This window comes from Falco naumanni, chromosome 8 (assembly GCF_017639655.2).
Source record: "Falco naumanni isolate bFalNau1 chromosome 8, bFalNau1.pat, whole genome shotgun sequence".
NCBI classification, from domain to species: domain Eukaryota; kingdom Metazoa; phylum Chordata; class Aves; order Falconiformes; family Falconidae; genus Falco; species Falco naumanni.
Genome location: NC_054061.1, coordinates 56,994,301 through 57,018,800, shown reverse-complemented (window position 1 = coordinate 57,018,800; position 24,500 = coordinate 56,994,301). Strand labels below are relative to the sequence as shown.

Here is a 24,500-nt window from a genome sequence, read left to right as displayed (position 1 = left end):
CCCAAGCTGCATTTAGTCTGTTGTACCGCTGTGTAATGAGCTGTTACTGTTCTCAGAGGCCTGTGGGCTTCTCCGCTGAAGTTTTTTCAGGATAACATTTGCATTTTTATGTTTCCTGTTGGACAGCTTGCTGCTTTAAGTCCCGGATTGGCACCTACAACCTGCTTTGCATCTGCAGGCTTTTAGGTATGAAGATGGCGTGCAGCTTCCAGGCTGCTCTGGAGGTGCCACTCTGCCTTTCTCCCATGACTGATCCATCCTAGGGGAGAAACGGAATTAAATAAAATATCTAAGCTTAGTAAGCAGCCAGCCTGGGACCACCTGCATCCATTGCTGAGGCATAGAGGGTGATGCAGAGCTGCTGTGCTTTTGCCCATGGTCTGCATCCCAAGGGAAAGGGCTGGGGGATGAGAAAGCATGGAGGAAACGAAGGAATCTTACAACGCAACCAAGGTCGGTGGGGATTTTGAGTAATTCTTTTGGAAACAGCTACAGAATCTGGCAACTTTTTGCTGTGTGTCAAACTGTCAGCCAGTCTGTTCAAAATCCACCCCTGCATTTCTCCGAGCACCGCCAGCCCAGGAGTCCAGGGAGCTGGATGTTTCACCCAGCGAGCCGTGCAGGGACCCCAGCACCCAGGGCAGGAGCGGGTGCTGGAGCTCGTTGGTTTTTCCAAAATAATTTCTTGTTTCTAGCAGCCTTAAAAAAATGGACTGAGTCAAAATGCAATGCCCTGAGAGCAGCAGAGGTGAGGGTTAATGGGAAATGTCAGGCTCACTGTATTTAATCTTCCTGCTGCAAAACATCTCTTGTAAACCATTGATCACCATTCGCTTAGAAAACCATTCTTGCCACAAAAAACTGCCAGATTTCCGGGGGGAAAAGTGTGAGCAGTGTGTGAGCGTATTTAGCTTTCCTTTCCAAATGGCATTTGTTTAAACTTTTAGTTGCTAGACAGTAAGTGGTAATGCTTCCATCTGAGATTCATGTGTGCTGTAGTTAATCCATCAGTAAATACAAGGATGCTCTAAGGGCTGGAGTAGGGAAGCAGCAGCGAGCTGGGCAGGGGAGACTGAAACACATATGCTGTAGAAAAGTGGCCACAGCGGGCCAGTTATTTCCAAAGCAGGCTGTGTCATGCCCTTTGCAATATTCCCGTCAATCTAAGGTTCATTTTTTTTCATTAACCTCCAACACAATCTTCCCGTCTGCAGAATTAATCACTGCTGGAAAGCTAGACAAGTATTTTAGAAATAACAAACTACTTCTTTCATCCGTAGCAACTTTTTTGCGGGCCTTTCAGTTCCATTTCAGTTTATTGACCATGCTCCCACTCTTGCAGATCCCATTTATAAGCTTTATATAGTGCTTACACTCTTAAATAGTTTCTGCCTTTTATTAAGAGTGACAGCTTATTTGGCCTTTGCCCACCAGGATATCCTAAAATTGAGACACTCGCATCTCAGGTGAGATTCCCAGCAGCACACTGGGGTGCTTTCATCCCAGGTTTGGAAACTAATTTTTGGTAGGTTCAAGAGGTGGATGTTGTTCCTAGGGTATTTCCCTGCTTGTCTAGGCACTGAGCTAGAAGGGTGAGCTAGGTCTGGAAATCCCCACTGCTCACAGTGGGCTTTTGAAGCCGTGCTGTGTGGTCCCCTCTTGCCAGAGCCTTCCCAAAAGCTTTTCATCACAGGTGGAAGAAGTTGCCCCATCCCTGGGAACACAAGGCAGCACCCGCCTCCCTCTCCCATGTCTCTCTCCCATGCGTCTTACTTGCTCTCTGGGTGGGAAAAATCCCAAAAGATGGGTGCCTTGACCTGCCGCTCTCATTCCCCCTATACCTGCCCTTCCCAGCCCCGCTTTCCTGAAGACCACTGCAAAAGCTGTGCCTATGTGCAAATCTTCAATCACCCGCCTGGGTTATAGCTTTATAATATCAGATTTTAATAGAGTAATGCGGTGAGGTCATCGCAGCCGGCTGCACTTTTATTTCGGTGTGGTCGCTATAGCAGCGAAGGTCAAAACAAAACATATAGTTCACCAAAGCAAAGTTTCCTGGCTGATGGTGTTCATTTTTCTTTATGAGCAGACTTTGGAAGACAGTGGAGTGGCAGTTAATGGAAACTCGAACGTCTTTCTCCTGTCGGCTCCTCCGTCTCCGCAGCAATCGAGATAAAGGTTAGACATCTGGTTCGGATCTGCTCTGTTTAACAAAAAAAACCAAAAAAAACCCCACTCCTGCCGTCTTGTAAATCATCCTGCAGCTGGAGGGCAGGCCCAGCTATTCGCTGGGGCTGTTTACCCCGCCATGTCCAATTTAGCCCTGGGTTTTGCTTTTGGAAAGGCTGCGCTTCCAGCGAGCTGCCTGCTGCCATTTTGTGAGCGGTCCCCGGCTGCTGGGCTGGGGCTCCTTGTGGGTGGCAAGGGCTGAGGAACTACCATGGGTTTAGGATTATCTCAGGATTTAAACCATCTGGGATGCTGGTGCCAGTGGCAGGCACGCAGCGGCTGAGCGGTCACCTCAGCTTCTGGGAATGGTGCTTGCTTGCGGGGAGCTCCCTGCGAGGTGCTGCTCCCCAGGAGCGACCAGCCCGCCCCAAAGAGCTTGTGGGCACCCAGGGACTGTGACACGTAGGCAGAAAGCAGATAAGCACCTACAAAATCTGGCATCTTCCAGATCTCTTTATCTCATTTTATAATCTCCCTGTGACTCAGAGGTTTAATGTTTTTAAGGTTGAGTGATGTATTATTTCCATCTCACAAGCAGGAGGCTGAAGCAAGACGGGACGAAGGGTAGGGTGATGGCCACACAGAAGCCCTGTGGCCAAGGAAATGCCCACACTTATGTCTCAGCTATCTGAGGATCCTTTTCTCCAGGCTCAGCTGCTTCAAGTTTATCTGCATCTGTGCTGAGGTACTTGGATACACTCCTAATTTCCAGGAATGCCCGGCGTGGAAGGCAGCCTTAAACTCTTGACCTTGCAATGTCAACACTCGTGGTGTAGGGCATTGCTTTGGTGTGGCGGCTGGAAAACCCGCTTTAACTGAAAGGAGTGAGGCAGGTACATGTGTACATCTATATACTTTTAGATTGGCTTCTTTTACTGATGTAATAAATTTAATACTGGCCAGTAAAACGTGTCAGAGCCACTTTGCCTCTCCTTGTAAAGATTTCCGAAGAAGGCTATGCAAAGCTACAGCATTAAGATAACCTAACCAAGCATTAAATGCTGGTGCTATCCTAAATTTAAGGGTCTTGCTACAATGCTTAACTCTGCTACATGTTCTACACTTAATTTTTATTATACCGTCAGTATTATAAGAGGTTATGTCTCTGCTCTGGTGTTAAACCCTGTGGTTTTCACCAGTGGACTCGTAGCTCGCTTGCATCCAAGGGCAGCATGTTTATCCAAAACCCCTGGATTTCAATAAGAGCAAGTGAGATTTGGGACTGGCTATTGCAAAAGCGGTGCTTGTTTGTCCTAGGGACTGTCCACTCTCACACTTTAGGGCAATTATAGAATTGTCGTGAATTTCTGGAGTTTTCTGGGAACTTTTGCAGGGCTGACATAGGTTGGGCTGACCCTGCCTTGGAGATCCCCATGAAGTACAAGTGAGTGTTGGCTTTAATGCTTTGTCTTCAAGTCCTAATGTTAATTCTGTCCCAGTCAGCAGAGCCACCGGCCCTTGTTTTACTAGGGACCCTTCTCATGGAGTATTTCACGGTGGGGTTGCCCAGGGGAAGGCACAAAGTCCTACGTCACCTCCTACATCCACAGCTCCATTTAGGAGCGCATCCTGGTTGCCTAAAATGCATGCCCTTACTGCAAGCAGAGACGCTCATTGGTGGCTGACATTATCTGCGTGGGGTTGGAAGGTGCAGTAAAGGTTAAGGTGATCCCACGTACATCGTGTAACTGGTGCCCAAGCGTTTCTGAAATGACACATCATGCCTAGATGCAGGCAACCATATCCCACCCATACTGTCTACATCAATGGTCAGACCTGCCTAGCGTCACTTCAGGGTGCCTCAGGGCGTTAGTCTCACAGGCAAGTTTTGCTAAAACGTGTGGCCAAGCCTATCCAAAAGAAGATGCAAGTAGGTCAGAGTAGGAGGCGGCTGCCAGGTTACCATCTCCACTGACACTGAACCTTTTCGCGAGATATCTTGGCCATTAGTAGAAGTGGTGTAGCTGTGGTGGTCTGGCAATGAAAGATGCAGTTTATAGGCAGTGATAGTATCTGGTATTAGCTGATGTGCCTCAAGAAAGCAGACTTCCAGGCACACAAGCCCTTTTTGGGCCACAGGCCAAGGATTTGAGAGTATCAGCCAGACCATGGGACATGTCCTCCAGCAGCTCACTCAGGACTCATAATGAAAGATGGAGAAACTTTCAAAACAGCATTAAACCACAGAACCGGTCTTCACCAGGAGACTTTTTGCTTCCAGTAAAGTTTTTTTTTTGTTTCACAGCGTGCCTTCAGCTTATAGGAAATCGTTGTTCTTGAGTCCAGCTTTTATATCTTTGCTGTCTCACTTTCAGGCAGGGGTGGAAGACTGATGCTGTACTTTTTAAAGCAAAGTTGTGGGCATTTTTGATGCAGCAGATTCAGATGGGAATTCTGCTTAAAAGACTGTGTCCTCTAGACTACAGCAGATATCTCCATCACATCTGCCTTGAGTTCACCAACACTGTCTTTATTTCTTCTAGGATGCTGCAAAGAAATAGTTTCACAAAGGGATGCAAACTGTTTAGCCAGAAGTAATTTGTCTGCAGAAAAAAACACCTCAGGGGAGCATCCCCCTCTCCTAACATGGGGGGACTTGGTGACTGGTGGGATGACAGCCGGATCCACAGCACAGGGATGCTAACAAATGGTGAAGGCCACCCCAAAAGCAGCAGGGCACAGCTGTCGGGGCTAACCATCAGCAGCCAGGAGTGAAGCACGCTGCTTGGGGCTCTGCTGGGCAAGGCTGAGCTATTTTTACTCCTGGCCTGATCCCGCAGCCACGCTGGCAGATGCGCTCCCAGCTGCAGATGACTTCCATGTGTAACCCCGCGCAGCCGCTGGCCGGGGGCCCGGGGTGTAACGTGCTTCCTTTTCCTTAAAAGGCTTGGGAGAGGCAACTGCAACACCCCGCAGCCCCGGGATGGAAGGGGATGTGGTGAGCCTTCCCAAGCTGCCTGCTCCCCCAGCAAGCTGTGGAAGCCTGGGCTGCACCTTTGCATCCCAGAGCACTGCCCGGTCCATTGAAAGCAGCTTTCCTGGGAAATGGGGGCGGCACTGGTGTTGGGAAAACCTTTCCCATGGTGCAGAGGGAGAGGTGGGAGGCTGGAGGGAAGGATTTGTGAGTCACTTTGACGTAGCTGCAACTTTCATACCCTGTGAGAGCAAAAAAACGGGGGCCTTGGCCGTGCCCCCGTGCACTGGGAAATGCAGGGCAGGCTGCTCTGTCCTCTGGTGCAGCCACAGCTGGCTGCAGCCATTGCAAAAGGCAATTATAATAATAATTTTTTTTAAAAATTACCCATTCCCCTCTTTTTTAATGAAGCCCTTGTGATGGGCTTGGAGAGGGTGCCAAATAAACAGCGCAGCTTCCCTAGCACGGCTGTCAGGGCTGGGCTTACCCTGAGTCAAGCAGTGTCCCTGCTGTCCCCTAACCCTGTGCAAGTGGCTTGGTATTGACGGGAAATTTTGGGATCTGGGCTGCTCTGCGTGCCAAGAATGGTATAAAAGCTGGGACACCCAAAAATGTAGATCCCCACGGGGACAAAGGCCAGAGCAGCCCTATGCACTTCCTTGCCATGATGACTCCACAGCCTCGCCTGCTTGGGCAAGTCACGGTGGGGCTCTCGGGCCCCTGCGAATTGTCTCCAGCATCGATCGGGGAACCTGAGGTGTCTGGCCAGCTTAATTTAGTCTCATAAATGGTGTAATGGAAAGCCAGTTGTCCTGCTGGGAGGACTGCTTTCAAAGAGATCGTGTACAACACATGCGGCATGTCTTGTGGCATGGTCCTTGAAGATCTGCCTGAAGTGCTTCAGAAAGGAGCACCTCAGAGTTTGGGGCACCAGGTTGCCTTCTCCTTGTGGCAGTCCCACCCTGACCCATGGAAGATGACACTGGGTAAGTCCTAAATTGTAGCCTTGGTCTGCTTTTTAGGATTTAGCCAGTGCCCTCTCCCTTGTGGACCTGCTCTGGCTGTGGCATTTGGCCGCCCTGTTGGTGGGGTGTGCCTGCAAGGCTCACTTCTTCCTTCTGAGCATCCCCACCAGGCTGTGGGCAGCGTCATCAACCCCTGCCTGCAGAGCACGGCTGAGGCTCGGGGAAATCTAGGACACCAGCCCCACAGCCCAGAGCTGCCCTGTGCCCAGGGGTCGAGTTCAGCTGCCTCTTGCTTTTGGGAGGGATTTCTGGAGGGGCAGGGGAATGCACGTTGTTGCTGTGACTGTAGCTGCCTTGGGTGAGCTCAGAGGACAGGCATAGCCTAGGGTAAAATAGTCATGGCTACGGGCAGCAAAGGAGACACCTGAAAATGCCCATAGGGTCATTGAGTCACGCAGGTTGGAAGGGACATCCAGGATGGCTCTGATCAACACCTTGCTGGAAGCAGGGCCAGCTGAGGCTGGGTTACTCAGAGCTATATTCAGTTGAGCTTAAAATTCCTCCAGGATGGAGATTTCACAACCAAGACATCTTGGTTTCCAATTTTTTCCAAGATGGAAAACTCTGGGTTACCAGCAGCATCTCAGTGATGTCCCCCTGAATATCCACACTACAGACATCCTCCCTTTAAGGGTCGGTGGGATTTCTCTCCAGATACATGCTTTCCAGGCCCTGGAAAATTACTCCACTGATGCTCAACATGGCTTTTACAAAGACAAAAACATGAGTTTCTCAAAACCTCCATTAGACTTTATTTAAAAGTTCTTTGTATAGACTTCCTGACACAGAATTCACAATAAAAATAAAATCCCCCTCCCACCCACTGCTCCCTCTCCCCAAATTGCTTTGCTTTGTATTTTATAAAACATACAACATCAGAAGAATGCCAGAGGCATCCTACACCACAATTTAAAAATTTGTTAACTGAGGCCTTGGTCCCAGCAGTGCATTTGCATTTGGAAACTTTGCTTCCTTTTCCTTGCTAGTTCGGTTGGCCACATATGTTACAAATGCATACAAGAGATCTAGTTTAAAATCTAATTCAGCAAAGGGTGAAAACAAAAAAATAAAAAAAAGGAAGAATGAAAAATTGAACCGCTTGTTTGTCAGAATTAGCTACTCTCTTACATGAAGGCTTCCCCTGTAAAGTTATGCTCAGTTACGAAAACAATGAAAGCAAGCATGTAACAGTTGCAGTGAAGTTATTATGATTTTTTTTTTTGGTCTCATTTTTATGGTGCCTTAGATAGGCAGACTGCCGGAATCAGAAAGAAAGGGTAATTTAGAGACATGTTGAGAGACAGTAACAATCTGCAATTAGGTAAATATTTGGTAATGTTGAAGCTATACAATATAACCCGGACACATGTAGCACTCAGTCCACAAACAGTTTAGCACCATATTGATAGGTCATGCAGCAAAACACTTTCTTCAAGGTTTGCTTGGAAGTTAAAAGCATGAAATAGTACAGTGCAAGGTAGTCTATACCCTTAGCTTCTATAGGGGTAAGGTGGCAATGGCTGATGCTCCTGGCTGTCTCAGAGGTATGTGTTGACAGGTCGCTGGCTCTATGTTCCTATCGTTGTCAACACGCCAGGGTTGATGTTACCTGAAAAGGTTTGATGGAGAAAGAGAAAATAAATGAAGTTATTCTGTGCATGGGAAGCCATGCAGGATATTGAGGGAAGGTAAATGACTTAATTGCCAGGACTTGCTGTGGAGTCCAGAGGGCCACAAGCAAGCTCATAAAGCCATGCACCGGACTGGAAATGACAGGGACCTGGCTGCCCCGCCCCTCCCCCCCTCCTCCAGCTGCACATACGCTGCTTACCAGACACGCAAACTTTTTCACATTCTTTCTGCGTGTTAAATCTGTTCTCGTTGCCTCCACAGCCACCATACCAGAACCGGGCACAGCTCTTGGTCTCAGGGTCGTAGTACCATTTTAGCACAAAGTTCCTGCAGGTCCCCTCATCTTTTTGCAGCTGGCAGATATCCATGACTGCAGATAAAAGCAGGAGCAAAAAGAGTCAGCAGCCGCATTCCTGGGTGAAACACAACTTCTCTGAATGTATTTGCATGGCAGAGAAGTGCCTGCAAGCAGGGCTGGCATGCAAGCTCAGAAAGGGCGACCGCAGCATAGACATTGCACAACTGTGACTAAATCCCCCTGTTTGCAAAGAGAAGGTCTTTCTTTGGAGATCACCAGCCCTGATCCACAAGCCCTGGGCCATGTTGCTGTAACACATCCACAGAGTGATGCTGAGATGAGGGATGAGTGCTGCATGGCAGCAATTGCCTGCAAATCCCCTGGATTTGGCAGATTCTCAGTGCCAACCTGAGTTGGCAGGTCTCAAAACTGGGACGGGACAGGCTGAACTGCAAGGGAAAAAGTATTTGCACCATCATTTTCCCATCAAAAACACTGGCTTCCACTGAAAAGAGAAATCTATGTGAAGATGCTCCCGGACCTACCACACACTGCACCCTGGCACCCTGCATCCCTTGCTGGGTGAGTGGGGAACAAATAAACAAAGTACAATGTGTTAAAATGAAATTGCCAAATAAATTTTGGGAAGAAAAAAAAAAAAAAGAAACAAAATCCTGTATTAGCCACTAATTTACCATGAAGTCATCAAGAAACAAGGCATCCCTTGTACACAGGGATGTGAAAGCACCTCTGCTCAGCACGGCGTAACCATCAGCCATCACAGTTTGTCCTGCAAAAGCCTTGTTACCATAGCCCTGAGTCAGGCAGATCCCAAAAATTTCTGGTATCTTGCTCATCAGTGCCACTTATCTGTACAGCTCCTTGGGCATGAATGAAAAACGTAAGTCATCAATCAAACAAGTAAATCAGCCAGCACTGAAAAATGAACGGGAGCTAGAGGGAATCAGACAGGCAAAGTGTGGGGTTTCTCTTACTAGAGGAGTATTTGCAACCAGGACCCCTTTTTTAATTAAGGGGGGGAAAAGTCCTTTACCTTCCTTTTTTTTCCAAAAGCAAAGGTAAATCAATGTATTCAGAGTACACCAGCAATGACTGCTGAGGAAATTCAGATCTTGATGTTATCGTCTGATAATTGTGTCTTAGAATCATGCCTTTTGTAAACTAGGTGCCCGAAATCAAGCTACTTCTAAAGGACTTTTCTGCAATGGTGGTTAACAGCCCCAAGTTTTCTGCAGTCCCCTTGTAATCACATAGGGCCCCCAGAAATAGCCCTTGGTAACAGCAAAGGTGCCTGAACTAATTGAATCCTTGGACCACTCGTGTGAAGGCAGGAGTTTGTGAGATCAAGAGCTCAATGCTGGTAAAAAAACCCCCTAATATTATATTCACGTTTTAATGATTCTGCTTCTCCCAAGCATTAAGAAAAGGCAATCAGCCAGTATTTGTAAGAAGCCGAGAGAGATCTTACCAGGTCTCCGTCCTACCAGAAATAGAGCCCCAACATACCCATGAATTATTACAGGAAAGAATATATAGAGATAGGGTGAGTATATAAAAAGGTGCATTTGCCAGCAATTTTCTTTGGAGCCTGATGAAAGTAAATGTATGCTAAACCCTTCTAAAGTTTTCATGAGAATAAGGGCACAGAAGATTATCCCTGAAATCCCAACTAGAAAGCAGGTCTGGCAATGGACCCTAGGCAATACAAAAGCCCTGGCAGTGGGTTTACTTTGAAGCAAATTGCAGCTGGTGCTGGTGGCTGCCCAGAGCCCAGGAATGCTGCAGCAAGGCTGAGATGCTCCCAGGATGGGCATCCTGTGGCACTCTCCTGTGTGCAGGAGTCCCTCTGTGCTGTGAGCAGCTGAAGAGCTCTCTGCCAGAACAGCACTGTGGCCAAAGGGGTCAGGCTCAAGTGGTCCGTACTGCAGCCGTGATGGACACTGGGTGGTTGGTTTGAGCAGTGGGTTTACTCTTTAGATAGGAGAAGCTGGGAATACGTTCTTTCTGAGAGAGGAGATATATGTGAAGGGACGCTGCTGCCCATCGTCCCATTCTAAATGCAGCTTTTTGAATCAGGATTTCTTTTTTAATCTCCATTTTTCCTTGGAATTTGAAATCAATATTGATATTCCAATTCAGCTTTGCTTTTGGCTGTAGGCCTCCTACAGCCAAAAGCTTCCCCATGCCTTTGGCAGGCTCTTTCCCATTTTATATTTGGATATTTTTTTTCAGAGTCCATCTCCCTTCTTCCCTGCCTTCCAAAACATTGAAAGCCAGCAGATGTGAATACAAGAATGACTCTACCCCAAACCGTGTGCACCCTTTCAGGATTCCAACCAGTAATCAAAACATTCAGCTGATGGGAGGTATGATACATTTTTCCTCTGCTGCACAGGGTCCAGACAGCCCAGCTTTCCCTCCCTCCATCCCCTTTGGCAGTGGAAGCAGCCTTCAGGATCAGCAGGCACAGGGAAATTCAACCACCGCTTTAGAGGCAGATCTGACTTCAGGAAAGCTGCTGAAATTTCACTTGAGCTGTAATCCTCAGTTTGCCTGCCCTGATAGTCACACTGCATGGGCTTGTGCCGCCCTTCGCTTTCAGACCACCGTCAAACACCACCGAGTAACCCCTCTGGGTGAACCATTGCCTGGCATTTTAACTGAAACCTCCTCCCCCACCAGAAACCTCAAGCCCAAAACACAATAAATAAACCAAAAGCTTATCCACACATTTCAAAGAATTGATGGAGAGCAAGAGCTAGGGAGCTGAAGTGTGCTTTAAGCTGTGGCTGCCTCTGGCAGGTTCAAAAGAGGGGACAGATACTGTAAGCCAGAATTTTAATTCATCCCATGGAGAAAATGTGCCTGGGCTCCTCAGTTGCACTTACAGTTAATTTTGCCATGGTAAAAATTATTAATAATAATATATTAAAAAATTCAATAAGTAAAGGTTATAAAAAAATATAAAAGGCTTCAAAGGGGTGGTGGGTTGGGTCTGGTGCACATTTTTGCACCCAAAGAGCCCTTAGGTTTGAGAGACTAATTCATTCCTCAGCGCTGCACCTGGCTGCGGTACCTGGTACGGGCTGAACCGAGAGCCCGACCCAATGCCCAGAGTTTTAAAAGCTGATCTGCACACGAACCTCCCATGTCTCTTTTTCCATGGTGGAGTCAAGCTCTGGTTTTGCAGAAAATGAAAAGAGAATAAAGTGGTGAATAGAGCAGGGCGGGCAGAGACGTGAGCGTCCTTCCAGGGCCCCTCAGTTGCTTTTCTTGACTATCTGCCCAGGGCAGAACGGCGCCAAGTTCATGAAATATCACTTTAGCCTGAACCACAGTTGCTGGAAACATCATCAAGGCATGTGACGATGATCAGAAGGGGCTGGTCTATGGGATGGGGCTAGCAGAAACACGCACCCTCAAGAAAAGCACATCAGGGAGGCTTTCTTGCTCTGTGAGGATGAAACCCTGCTCTAGATTGAAGCTACAGGTTTCTGCACAAGCCACAGGCTGCTTCCCCTGGCTGAAAAGTCCTCAAACTGCAACCAGTGGGTCTTTGTCCATGATGCCAGTTTGCAGCCCAGAAGCACCTTGCAATCTCCTTTTGCAAGCAACTGCCGCCCCAGGCTGGTGGTGACCTCCTCCTCACTTGCCTGCAGGGGCACTCACAGCTGGACTTGGGCTGCACCACCACCAGTGGCAAAAATTCCCAAGTCTGATTTAAGGAGCCTAAAACAGACCTGAGGAAATCAAATGGGTGGGAGGCATCCTTAATTTGCCTTTTCAAACCCTGTTACGACCCTGTGAGAATTAAAGCCCTGCAATTAGGTACCACAGCTCACTCCTAAGTTTCCCTCCCATCTCTGCAAAGTGCCCTGAAACACCACGAGAAGGGGCAGGCTGCTATGGTAGCACGGCTTTGCTGCAGCCAGGTTCTCATCTCAACCCCTTGCTGAACTAACACAGGTGATTGCAAGGCTCTACTTCCTTTCCTGGTCTCGAATAGGTTTGCAAACACAACCCATTAATCACAGAAAGTCCTTGAGAAGAGGACGTCATTGCCATTTTCCTGTGGGCTCCTCCCTCAACTTTGATTTTTATCTTCTGGTGCAAAACGAAAACATCTGCACGCAAGACCTGAGCCTCGTGGAGTTATTTTCCATCAAGTGTTTTGGTTACAGGCAATGAAACATTTGCAATTCGTTGCATCTCATAAAAGGCACACCACTGAGCGGTGGCATTGGTTAGTCATGCAATGATAAGAGAAACTGCTTTGGGACCGTGCCACGCTCCCGATCAGCAACCCACACCTCTCATGAAATCCAGTGTGTGGCTTTGCTATATAGCTGTGGTTTGCACTCAGGTTGTGCAAACACAGTGTGTCCTGATGTGACAACATGCATGCAAGGTGACTTGCTCATGCAAAGCAGATGGTAGGGCATGGTCATGTCAAGGAGTAAATGAAAACCAAGTCTATACTACTGGTGATCTTGTATTGGACAAGCTTGGATGCATGCTATGAAATGGTCAAGGTGAAATAATGGATTTGCTTTGATTTGTGATTATTATTGGGTTTGGGTGTTACCTGATGATAATTTTTTCTCAAGGGGTGGCTGCTGCATGGCTTTCTCAGCTGCTGCTGGAGGAAAAAGTGCGTGGGTTTGGATTTTAAATGATGCATTCTCAGCAATCCAAACATTGTTTGACAATATGACAAAATACGAAAGGATTAATCCCCATGTGGTACTTACATGGTTTTAAGCATTTGCTAATGCACTCAGCTTCGGCCTCAAATCTATTGGCATTACCACCGCAGCCACCATACCAACCCTGGCTGCAGATCTTGTTTTTGTAGTCAAAGAACCACACAATCTGATAGTCCTTGCACTGCATGCCCATGTCAAAGTCCAGCAAGCAAGGGTCTGGCCAATCTGCATGTCAAAAGGTGCAAAGGTTAAGTGAATCTGAAAGCGTTAAAAGCTGAAAAAGCACAGAGATTGAAAAGAAAAAAAAAAAAAAAGCCCGGTACAGGACTGGTGGCATTTCCTTATGGTGTGATTTCTCTTGCTGAATGCAAATCTTCCCCAGCCTCCAGCTTGCCTCTTCCCACTCTTGATTACATCATGCATCCAAGCCCCAAGTCCCTGGACCATGGTGGTGGGAGCCCCTTACTCCCTGCTGGTGCACGCCGGATCAGGCCCTCACACAGCTTCCCCAGTCTATTTTCAAAGCCATTTGTGTTGGCAGCAACTTTCAATCCTTAAGTGTATTTATTCTATCTCTAAAGGCAAGCCACACCTGGTAGACTTTAAGGCTCGATGAGAATTTAAACATATGTTCCGTTCCTGCCCAGAAATGATAATTTAGGTCCAAATCCCAGAGCTTTTATTAGCAAGGATAGGCCATCCCTGCTAGCAGCTGCTTTGCCTATATAAGGAGGGCAAAATCTGGGGCTTCCTTGGAGGTCTGTCCGAAGATTTACAGATGGGTCTCTCCCGCTGCACAGGGAACCAGAGAAGACTCAGCTAAACAACCCATCCCAAATCCCCTGCCCTGTTTAACCTCTTTAGTCCTGTTGAAAAACTTCAGATTAGCATCCTTGGGGAATGTTTCCCCCAAATTGCTGGCTGCCATGAATCCTCGGGCAGAAACATTTGCTACAAGTGGGTCAACAAGAGTAGCTGAGACTGCGAGGTCTGCGTTGAAGCGCAGTGAGCACACAGCACATCCATTTTCCTTCGGGCAGACCTACGCAAGCCTGCACACCTTGTTTCCAAAGGGGTGGCATACAAGGGGTTAAACAAAGCCATAGGGGATGCATGTCACCTGGTGGGGACAAGCCAGGTGAAGGCTTCAGAGGGGATGTCAGTGTCAGGGAGAGGGACCAAATGAGTGGGAACACATAGGAAGTGTGGGATGATGGGACATGCAGCAAGGCAGCAATGAGATGGTCCTGCACGGCCAGGGTGGTACCACCAGCCAGGCATGAGGTCTGTGCTCATCCCTTTCAACGTGAGCAGCCAGACCCCAGCAGTAGCTTTGCAACTCTTGTTGGCTGAACGCACTGAGCAGCAGCATCTCCCCATGCTCTTACATCACCTCAGGAAGAAAATGAGCCACGGTGCAAGTGAAATGCTTAAAGCAAAACATGGGAGTGATGATAGAGGGATGAGCTCTGGATGCCAGATCCATAGCTGGTGCCTGTGAGGGTGTTGTGCTGCTTTATGAAGGTTGAAAGCCCTTGCAGACCCTTGGAGAAAGGGTTGCCACCTGGCATTTACAGTACAACTGAGTCTAATGGCACTGATATAATGAGCTTGATGTCAACAAAAGCAATGAGATGGCATATTAACAGCTACAGTGATTATGGATTATTAACAGAGGTTAATGAGATTAACAACAACATAGGGACTGACAGCTTGCTCATTGAGAGGTTTACTACATACACCACTGGTGGCAGAGAAATAGGGGGTGGGCAGATGGGTGAAACTGGAAGGAGGCCACCAATTAGCCACATCTATGGAAATGTTTGACACTAACTCCCCTGCAGTCCTTGGCTTTTGGTCAAGCCCTTGTTGAGAGTTGTGCCTTTGCCCCAGATGGGGAGAGAGGGAGCAAGCAAGTATCAGGCAAAGTTCTGCATCCACACCTGCATCTATGCCTGCCAGGGAGGCCATGGGGCACAGCGTGTCCCTAGAGAGCAACCAGCGCCTGGGCCCTGGCTCATCTCCCATCCTTGCAATGGAAACAGGACCTGTTTTGAATCCCCCATGAAGATCACAGCAACTTCAGGGGACTCTGGGTCCAGCATGGGGCAGAGACCCCAATACAGGGCTGAGACCCACATGGCCAAGGATGTCATCAGGGTCATGATCTGTTGGCTCTGCAAAGGAAATGACTCGCAGATCTTTCGTCCCAGCACAGTTCAGAGAAGGAATGGGTTTAGGAACAGGCAAAGTGAAGCTCAGTGCAAATGGCCAGGCTCTTGATGGGGGTCTAGGCAGAGCCCCCAGCTCAGCACTCTCACCGTCACCCATACTCACCACTGTTGGGCCCTTCCAGCGGCTCGGTGTTGAGCATCATGTTGGCCAGGGACACCTTGGGCTGAGCCACGGTCTCTGGGGAGAAGAAAGAGGGGGTCAGCCAAGGGGAAGGGGATCTGCGGCAGCAGTCATAAACAAACTCACTGGCCCCATCACCAGCATGAGGGAGACACACAAGTTGCAGGAGTCAGGTCTGGGTCTGTTTACCCTAGCACATACATTTCAGAAATGTTTATTGAAGGCAGCTGACAGGATGAGTAATCCACAACCGCCCAGCTGTGCTGGGATGGGTTTGCCTGGCTCTCCCCAGCCGGCAGCTCTGCTGCGCAGTCAGGCTCATCCTTGGGGGTGACTGCAAAGGAGCATCCTCAGGGCCCCCACTCACCCCACAGCATGTGACTGGGCAGGGATGGATCATCCTTTGTTCCCCTGCAGCCTTTAAGGCCTGTCTGTGCATCGCATGCCTCTCTTCGACCGCACTCCTCCCATCTCAGCCTCACATCACTCTAGGAACTGTGTTGTTGAGGACTGTCACTGGGGGAGGCAATCCCTTGTGATGGAGAGGAGAACATGGTGCATACTGCATCACGCTCTGCATGACTGCACCCTATTGCATCAAGCCCTTTCTCAGGGCAACCCATGGCTCATTTTCCATGGGGCTGGAGGGGGCTGCAGCCACAGGAAGGGTTGGATTTGCTTTTCTCTGGTGGAGGGTATGGGTGTGGGTAGGGGAGACAGGGAGCAGTCCTATACAGTGTCCAGGTCACAGCTTGTGGATAAACATGGTGTCACCAGTGCCTACCCAGTTTGTTCCCATTCAGGATTTACTCTGTGGGAAATGCAGCTTCCGTGGGCATCGAGAGCTTCAACTCGGCGCATGCAAATATTACTTCTACACATTGATGTCTTTTCTCAACATTTTTGTGGGCATGTTTATTGCTTCTGAAGGTAAGAGACTTCAGACCTGATCCAAACCCGCTGAAGCCAATGGGAAGGCTCTCCATGGGCACTGAAATTGGCTCCAAAGTGCCAGAAGCAGCCAAATGCGGCACTGGCAGGACCAGCACAAACTTCTTCTACACACTGCCAAGCCAAGTCACCTCTACGCCAAACTATATTTAAAAAATTGGCTCTCTTACACAGCAACTCTTGGCTATGCCAAAGGGTTTGGTGAGGTTTACATGTGATCTGTACACATGGAGCTTGGATCTCCAAAGGACTAAACCCTTTGTTTAATCTCTTATTTGTGGGGTTTTTTTGGATAATATAATATGCAAACCAGATAGGTGCTATGGAAATGGCCATCGGAGAAGCTTGTCTTACTTATTTTGCCACCAGGCTGGACTCAATTTACTCTGTTAATCCAGTTTGACTCTTACCATTAATTACAGCAATGCTGGCCGGACCCCACCACGATCCACTGTGCAAAGGCTCCTGCATGCACAATAAAATAACCCCCACTCTGGGACTGCTCTAATTCTCCCACAATCTGTGTCAATTTAACACCACTGAGGTGTCAACTTGCTTTTTTCAAAGAAACACATTTCATTGTTTCATAACCGGGTCCTGCTGCTGGTCTGGAGGATGCCAGACATGCAGTGACACAGCTGAGCATTGCCAAGGCTGGTACTGTTGACACCAACTGATGATCTGTCCCTTACACGTGTTTTTTTTTCCCCAGTTCTTTGTGTCTGCTTTATGAAGAAATAAATGTTTATGTATTTTCATCAAGAGGTACTTACTTGTGGTGAATGTCCCTGTGTAGGTTACTTTGGGTTGGGATTTCTGGTAGCCGGTAATGACGACAACGTATTTCTGCCCACTTCTGAGTCCTCGGATGGTGTGCTCAGTGCCAGTCATGTTCTGCTTCTGCACGAGAGACTGGTCATGCGCTAAGGTGACTGTGATATCAAAAGTGTAGGTGTTGTGTGGCTCGGGGCTGGCCCAGCGCAGCCTGGCACTGTTCTCAGTGACATCTGCGATCTGGATGTCGTGGGTCTTTGCTGCAACACAAAATTGGAAGAAACATTAAGCAAGGACTGGAAGAGGAAAGGTCTCCAGGAAAAAATGTCTCGGTGCTGCAGGATCTCCCTCGCAGTCCACAGCAAATAAATTTGCCTCCAGCCAGCTGTGGCATGTACAAACCAGGTTATGACTTTGCTAATTTAGACACCCAACCCAGCACATTGCAGGGAGGCTTTTTTTTTTTCCAGAGTCTAGATGATTTACCAAGTGGTTTATTTATTTTTAATAATATGCTGCAATTTAGCAAAGCAAAGCAATTTTTTTAATGAGGTTTACTCAGCCTGAAATGTGATTCCCAACACAACCTTCCCAACTACTGCAAACATCTCCAGTCAGATCCTTCTCTAGGGTGCAATGGGTTCATTGAACTGCTGAAGATCTTCAAGCAAAACCTGCTTAATATCGAACATAATCTTAGAAAGGTCAAAGAAGCTATTAGGGAAAGGTTTTCTGGCTATGGCAGAGTATTGGATGAGACCTTTATAAATGCTGCTTGGAAGAAACAGTGGAGCAAGAAACACCAAGAAATGTTTGTTCCCCACAAGCTGATTAAAGCATTAACCTTGCAAAAGCTGACTGCTTCTATTTATCGCTTTTTATTTATTATTTACAAAGGGTCATGCATTCATTCACTGGTTAAGCGTCCCTGTGCTTTGACACATGTTCTTTATTACTTGTTCACCTAGTGCAGATCTGCCTGCACCCCCTTGTAAGAACATGTGGGAAAACTCCTTTACATGAGCTGTGCTCACATGAAAGAGCTTTAGCATTCCCAGATAGGTCTCCACACTGATTCAGTGATGAACTAACTGAACTATTTATATTAGTTGATGGAGAATTCAGACAATGCCGTTGTATGAATCACCATAAGTAGCAAAACTTAGCCAAGGGGTAACCATGCTACAAGGAAAACATAGAAAGCAAATGGGCCACGGTAGGAAGAGAAGTGCTCTGTCACTGTGCTACTGGCAGTAGATGATGAATTGTCCCATGTTACATCCTGCTTGTATTTTTGTATTTTATATACAGGTGTCCCCCACCCAGTTTTACGCATTGTTGTCCACACAAGTCAACAAAGCTTTAAACCCTCAGTGCAGACTTCCAGTTTTGCACCTAAAAACTTGTTTTGTGCAAGCAAGAAATTTGGCCTCTTAGTGACATTTCCCATAGGAATAGTCCTCTCAGGGAGGAAGAAAAGCCACAACCCACTGTGGTACAGACAAGCATGGGGAAAGCGTGGCAAACATGGCACTGCTCACATGGGGAAAGCCTTTCACGTACTACCTTGTCTTCTCCTGCCGCCTGCCCCGCTAGCCGTGGTGTTCGCGGTGGTGCGGCTGGTGGCTTTGGCATGGGCAGTGATGCTTGCTGTGCTCTGCGTGGTGGTGTTCAGCTGGACCACGGTGCTGGATGTGGTCTGGTTGGTGGCTCTGGTCTGGGCTGTGGTGCTGGCAGTGGTGGTCCTGGCTTGGGCACTAGTGCTTGCAACAGGCTTGATGCTCGCAGTGACTGTGGTGCTGGCACTGAGGGTCTGGCTTATGGTCACATTGGGTGCCACATACCTGTCAAAGGAAAAGCAGCTGTTATGGCTTTTTTCCCCCTATATAAGCAGAATTTTGGAAGTGGAGGGGAGTTGATATAGAAGCCATTGGCAAGGACCCCCCAGAGGTCAATGTTCTTTGTCAGCTTTAGATATGCCCACAGCCAAGCAGTGAGAAGTGCTGCAGAGCATTGCCTGTCCCTTGGGGCACAAATCTGTCTATACATCAGCTTTACACACTTAAAGAGTGAATTCAGCAGACAGGTTTGTAGCATGCCTGATTTCATGGGGCTCAATCTTCTAAAGCTAGGACAGCTCCATGCCAGCAATGCATGAGTCCTGGTGACACAACTTTACCTTCTGTTCAGAAAATATTAGGATATATTCTATGATGGGATTCTGAATATCAGATAGTCCAGGGCAGCCCAGCCTCTGAAAAGTCTGTTGAGTGGAAAACCCCAAATTAACAGTAATTTCTGGATTTTCTGACCTGCATGATGACAGTAGCATGTATCTCCTTCATATTCTTTATACACACATACATATGAAATTGAACCCAAATTTAAAATTACATGTGAACTTTTCTACCCCTCTCTAGCAGATATATCCGTTGCTCTTTTGACACAGCACTAAAGGAGCTAGTGAAATACTGATAACCCTGGTTGTTAGCATCAAAGTTGCTTTTTCTTTCTCTTTCGAAAAAGGAAGTGAAGGCTTCTTTCCCAGACAGGCTGTTAGCAAAGCTCATTCTGTTGCAGACAAACTGCTACTTACACTGCTTTGTGTCCGGTGTGCCCGGGGCTCTGATTCTTGGCTTGCTGGTTGCTCTGGAACCACTCGCACTGTTTCTTTATTTCTGGAGACAGGTGGAAAGCAAAGTCGCCTAGAGAGAGAGAGACCCTGGCATTAAACACGTGCTGAGGATGGTGATTACCTACCAACAGTACATTACATATATTTCTTTTTGATTAAAAAAAAAACCACCACCACCTCTCATCTTCTTGTTTGCTCTAAAAAAAGCTACAGAATATCTCTTGACGTTTGCTGTGGTTACTGCAGCATCCCGGGCTGGGAGACTTCTTATTCCAATTTACAAACATGAGAGCAGTAACTACAAGATACCAGAGGGCTGTATGTCTTACTCTGTCACATGTAAACAGCTTGCTTATAACAAGGCACTTCCAAACACATGGTTAATATCTTTTCAAGAGTTAGAAGTTTCCAGGACCCCTGTAAGTGGTAAATGGAAAAAGCAAACTGAGAAAACCTAAACATTTATTTCCAGGGAAAGATGTACTCATGTTAGCTTCCTACTTAGCGCAAGACATTCCTGAATCAGTGGTTTATTAGCCCAGTAGACTGATTTTCAACACTTTTTTTATAAAGCAAGCTTTCCTAGAAAAAGCCCATTTCTTGTCCTTGCTGGCCAGGTCCGTTTAGGATCTCTGGCAGCTGGCTCTAGCTAGGTGGAGATCCAGCCTGAGGTCTTGCTAAACTGAGATGCAAATTTTCTAGGCACAACCTGCACATCCCAAATGCAACAGTATTATTTATCCCTGAGCAAAGAATCCTCTTCATCTGGTCCTTAAATCTGCATACAGCAACTCCAGAGCTCAGCCTGAGCCATCCAAATGCCTGCTAGATGCTGAAACTGGGAAGAAAGGTTGCTGGGTGTTAAGGGAGCTCACGGGGGTTCTAGCAGGCTGTTGGGCTGCAGAGGACCAAGAGTCCCAGCAAGAGCCCTTATGGGAGACGTTGCTGATGTGACCAGTAAGCCAGGCAGGATTAAGTCAGATCCCACAGGTGAATCCACGGAGACCAAGTCAAACCAGACAGAAGTGAAAACTCTACTTGGCAGATCAGCAGACTGCATGGGATGGGATGGAGAGACTGAAGTGAACGTAGCACAGATATGTTCAACTAGGTGGACCTACAAGCAGCAACAAACAGACCAAAATGTACAGAATGTATAAAAAGAGCCTGACTTCAGGGTGCCCCACTACCCAAAGAGGTGGTCAAGTTGCAGCCCACCCAGCCAACAGGCAGGTAGACCAAACCTGGCAGATTAACCCCTCTGAGGTCAAATGTCCCTTCCATAACGCTTTGGCTGCAGGATGTTATACTTACTTCTGATAAAGGATGGCAGCAGTCTCCCAAAGCGTAGCAAGGGCTCTTCATGAAGCTCTCCTGGTTTATCAACCAATTTGAAGAACACATCATTTGGCTCACTAGCTAAGCTATAGATATTCTTGGCATTCACCTTCCTACCAATGCCCAAAACAACAAAGAAGTACCCTTTGCATTTTGCATTGGTAACAACCTTCTGCAAGTTCTCAAGTTCTTGTTTATTCACTTTTCCAGTTATCATCAAAACTATGACTTTTAGATCCCGAGGGTTTGGTGCACTTTCAAAAATATGAGCTATTGTGTGTTCAATGGCACTTCCCGTAGCCCTTGTGCCGTGGAGCTGGGTCATTTGGTTGTGAAGGTAATTAATGATCTTCTGTTTGGATCCATAATCAGTTAGTGAAAACTCAGTTTTTACTGGTGGGAAGCTTGAGTTGGTTTCGTATTCGTAAGGAGCTTGCTGAAGAACTGCCACTCTCGCGTGGTGCTGAGATACTTTTGGCTCAGAGCTGATTTCCAGGTTACTGACGAGGTAGGAAATGTACTTCTTCATCTCACTGAACTGCAGAGGGGTGGTGGACTCTGAGCTGTCCATGATGAAGGCTATGTCAGTGTCTACATCTGTTGGGGCTGCCCTTCTGTCTCTGAATACAGGTCTCTGACTACCAAGACCACAGGTGAGATCAGGGTCACACACATCTAGGGAAGAAATACATTAGGTTTCACCTAATCTTGTGTCATATCAAATAGTATCACGCCATGGACGTTCACTGCTCCATTACATGATACCAAATTCATTTCATCCCACAACACATTTAGTTATGCATTTAGTATTTTTACACACTCCTTTGTTGAAAGGGATCCCTGAAGCGCTCTGTCATAAATGGCAGAAGGCCATATTTCAGAGTGTTTAGTTACCGGTATTTGGGCTGTAAAAGTGGGAACCAGCCAAGAAAGCAGCTTCTCTTTACGAAGAGGAGAACGCCCAGCAAGCCTCATTCACAATGTCAGTGTTTTCTGCTCAACCTAAGAACATGAATCCCTTGTCTTTAGCAGCAAAAGGGCTGACTCCCAACTGGCCTCCCCTTCTGCACCACTGACAACTGACTGCTGCGTGACCAGAAGGATTTGGCACTGTTTAGAGTAGAAATTGGATGCTTTACCCAGACAAATGTGACAAGTCAAGAGCCTCCAGATAGTTTCGTTCAGCTGACTGCCGCTGGTTGGAAGAACAATTGCGTGTCCAACCGCTGTGTTGTTGATCTGGTTAGAGGCAAACAGAAAAATATGGTGTTAGTAATGCTGTTATTTTCAGCTCAGAGTAGGGGGGGGCAATCCACAACTCTAAGGGAGTCTCTACTCAGCACGCTGCTTTTGGTGGATCCTATTTGGAGGAGCCTAATGCCCCCAACATTCGTTAGTGGGACTAGTTTAGAGACATAAACTCCAAGAAAAGGGTCAAGAGCTTGAACCAGTGCTCAGCATACTCATCAGGGGCTTTTTTTATTGCTATGAATCTTTGTACATCCACTCTCCCTCTGCCAACAAAGCTAATGCACTTCCACCTTCCCATCCTTAACATTTCTGTCAGACCTTTCTCACGATGGGACCTGTCTTGTCTTCTGTTTCATACCACACCTGGCACTCTGAAGCCATTGTCTGGGAAACAAACGACTTGTCATAACCTCACTAGCATTTCACAGCATCCACTTCTTTCCTAATGGATATGCTGGATGAGTTTGTCCAGCAACGTTTTCTCAGTGTTAAGCATTTGAAAGGCATGTGGAAGCCAACTACTGCCTGTGGGAGCAACTGCCATCCATCTCCCCAGCAAACCAGGCTGAGGCCACAAGCAGAAAATGAAAGGGTGAACGACCCCAACCTCCAGAGCTCTGGTGAGAACTGGGTCTGGCCTGCTGGTGAGGAACACGGGCATGACCCCAGCGTCGTAGAGTTTCAGCACGGCGTCGTTGAGCTGCGAGGAGGCTCTCGTGTCCCCGTTGCTGAAAAAGACAGCCACCTTCCTCATAAGGAAACCGCTTCGGGCACGCTTGAAGGTATTCCTGGCCACAAAGGACATGGCAGTCTCCAGGCTGCGTGGCTTCGTGGTCAGGGTTGCCTGGAAGTTTTGGATCTGCTGGAGGAGGCTCGATTTCTTCCTGGCATCAGCAAAGCGGATCTCTGTGGTGACCTCGTTGTTGTAGGTGACCAGAGCCACCCGGGCACCCCGAGGACAGTTGCTCTCAGCGATGGTTAAGTTGTTGACCACTCTGAGCACAGTTTGCTTCATCCTGTTGAAAACATCCCTCACGACGCCTGAGGAGGTGTCAATAGCGAAGGCCAGCTCAGTCGGAAAGACAGGGCACTCCTTGGGACCTGCCAGAAATGTGTGTTGGGAACAAATCGTACCCCAGATAGTTGTCAGGGAGCCAGGACCATGTCCTTGGCAGGGGTAAATAGTTCCTACCCACATATGTGGGGAGAGCAACAATTCTTGCACACAGTCACACTGGGGTTTAAAGGACTGAAGGTGACTTACCGTAGCAGCAAGCTGGGGAAAAAATGGGGGAAAAAAGGCAGTTTGGTTAGTGCCATTTGTAACATGACGGCCATATAAGGGTAGAGACAGGGAATTAGCAAAGCACTGATGTACTCACGGCATTTGTCTTTGATGTTCCGCACAAGCGCACATTGCTTTAAAAAAATAAAAGAGAAAGTGAAAAAAGAGATATGTGACATAGCTAACAAAAGAGTATTTGAAAACAAGAGACAAATCATGCCACACTTACATCTCTGGATTCTCCTTTATCACCTTTAAGTCCCTGTTTAAAAAATAAAGACAAATTGAGTGCAGTATGTATTTTCAGGGTGCCCCATGAACCCACCTGGAATAATTATTTAACCACAGGTCATGCAGAAGCCAAGGGAAAACCTGCCTGGTTTCAGTTGTGTTTCCAACAACAGGAGGAAATGTTTTCCCATGGGAGGAGTAAACCTAGCTGAAGCCAGACCCAGAAGGGACAGTTAGGATGCTCTAGGTTCATGTGCAACGCAAACCAAGTCTCCTTGGCCTTTCTAGGGTGTTCTGTGCCAGTCAGATTTGGTCATGGACCAAATTCTGTGTGGGATGATAAAGAGCTGAGAACTTCCTAGAAGGAGCTTTAAGTGTCATATTGCTGTGGGGAAATTCTAGTGCCTGATAAGAGCCTGTCTCTTGATTTTTTCCTTCTGCTGTACATTGCAGTTTGATGACAGGTAAATATTTATCAGTGATAAACAGCTAGTTAGGAATTTATAGAGACACATTCAAGGCAAATAAAAAGGAATTTTCCCAACTTTAAATCAGCAGGAGATGGTGATGGGCCCATTTTTCACCCCTGGCACTAACAGGGACCACCACATTTCTCAGAGAAGCAATCAGGAGTCTCTCAAGGTGAGAAGCCAGTAATACAATGAACACTTACAGATGGTCCGGGGTATCCAACCTCTCCTTTCTGACCAGGTGTCCCAGGACCTCCTGCATTTCCCTAGAGAGAGAGAGAGAGCGCAGAGAAGTCCTCTCCATGAACATGTGTAGGAGGACTCTAAAGAGCATGGGTCAACACTTGGGGGGAAAAGATGTGTACATCTTTCAGGCCATTCATGC

At 47.4% G+C, this 24,500-nt stretch overlaps 2 protein-coding genes across 24 annotated transcripts in view; one reads left to right on the top strand and one right to left on the bottom strand.

Moving 5' to 3' along the window:
• LOC121092466 overlaps window positions 1-16,889 on the top strand; it is a 33,671-nt gene extending 16,782 nt beyond the window's left edge. For 7 of the 16 annotated variants that reach the window (XR_005829315.1, XM_040603546.1, XM_040603547.1 and 4 more), the window contains 2 exons: window positions 2,090-2,178; window positions 15,984-16,889. Coding sequence is in view for 8 of the 16 variants with exons in the window: in XM_040603546.1 (XP_040459480.1) it covers window positions 2,090-2,178; window positions 15,984-16,108 (214 nt within the window). In the remaining 8 variants the exon portion in view is untranslated. Of the gene's footprint in view, window positions 1-2,089; window positions 2,179-2,764; window positions 2,877-10,351; window positions 10,486-15,983 lie in introns of those variants that run through there. The other 9 variants (XR_005829319.1, XR_005829321.1, XR_005829317.1 and 6 more) reach the window with 3 other exon arrangements.
• COL6A3 (collagen type VI alpha 3 chain) overlaps window positions 6,464-24,500 on the bottom strand; it is a 64,165-nt gene continuing 46,128 nt past the window's right edge. For 3 of the 8 annotated variants that reach the window (XM_040603542.1, XM_040603534.1, XM_040603540.1), the window contains 15 exons: window positions 24,319-24,381; window positions 23,644-23,676; window positions 23,512-23,548; window positions 23,394-23,405; window positions 22,737-23,230; window positions 22,018-22,117; window positions 20,855-21,553; window positions 19,502-19,610; window positions 18,472-18,749; window positions 16,905-17,165; window positions 15,163-15,237; window positions 12,871-13,050; window positions 12,705-12,758; window positions 8,000-8,170; window positions 7,662-7,777 (listed from right to left, as the gene is read on the bottom strand). In XM_040603542.1, the coding sequence (XP_040459476.1) occupies window positions 7,737-7,777; window positions 8,000-8,170; window positions 12,705-12,758; window positions 12,871-13,050; window positions 15,163-15,237; window positions 16,905-17,165; window positions 18,472-18,749; window positions 19,502-19,610; window positions 20,855-21,553; window positions 22,018-22,117; window positions 22,737-23,230; window positions 23,394-23,405; window positions 23,512-23,548; window positions 23,644-23,676; window positions 24,319-24,381 (2,607 nt within the window). In that variant the 3' untranslated portion in view covers window positions 7,662-7,736. Of the gene's footprint in view, window positions 7,778-7,999; window positions 8,171-12,704; window positions 12,759-12,870; window positions 13,051-15,162; window positions 15,238-16,904; window positions 17,166-18,471; window positions 18,750-19,501; window positions 19,611-20,854; window positions 21,554-22,017; window positions 22,118-22,736; window positions 23,231-23,393; window positions 23,406-23,511; window positions 23,549-23,643; window positions 23,677-24,318; window positions 24,382-24,500 lie in introns of all 8 variants that reach the window. The other 5 variants (XM_040603541.1, XM_040603535.1, XM_040603537.1 and 2 more) reach the window with 5 other exon arrangements.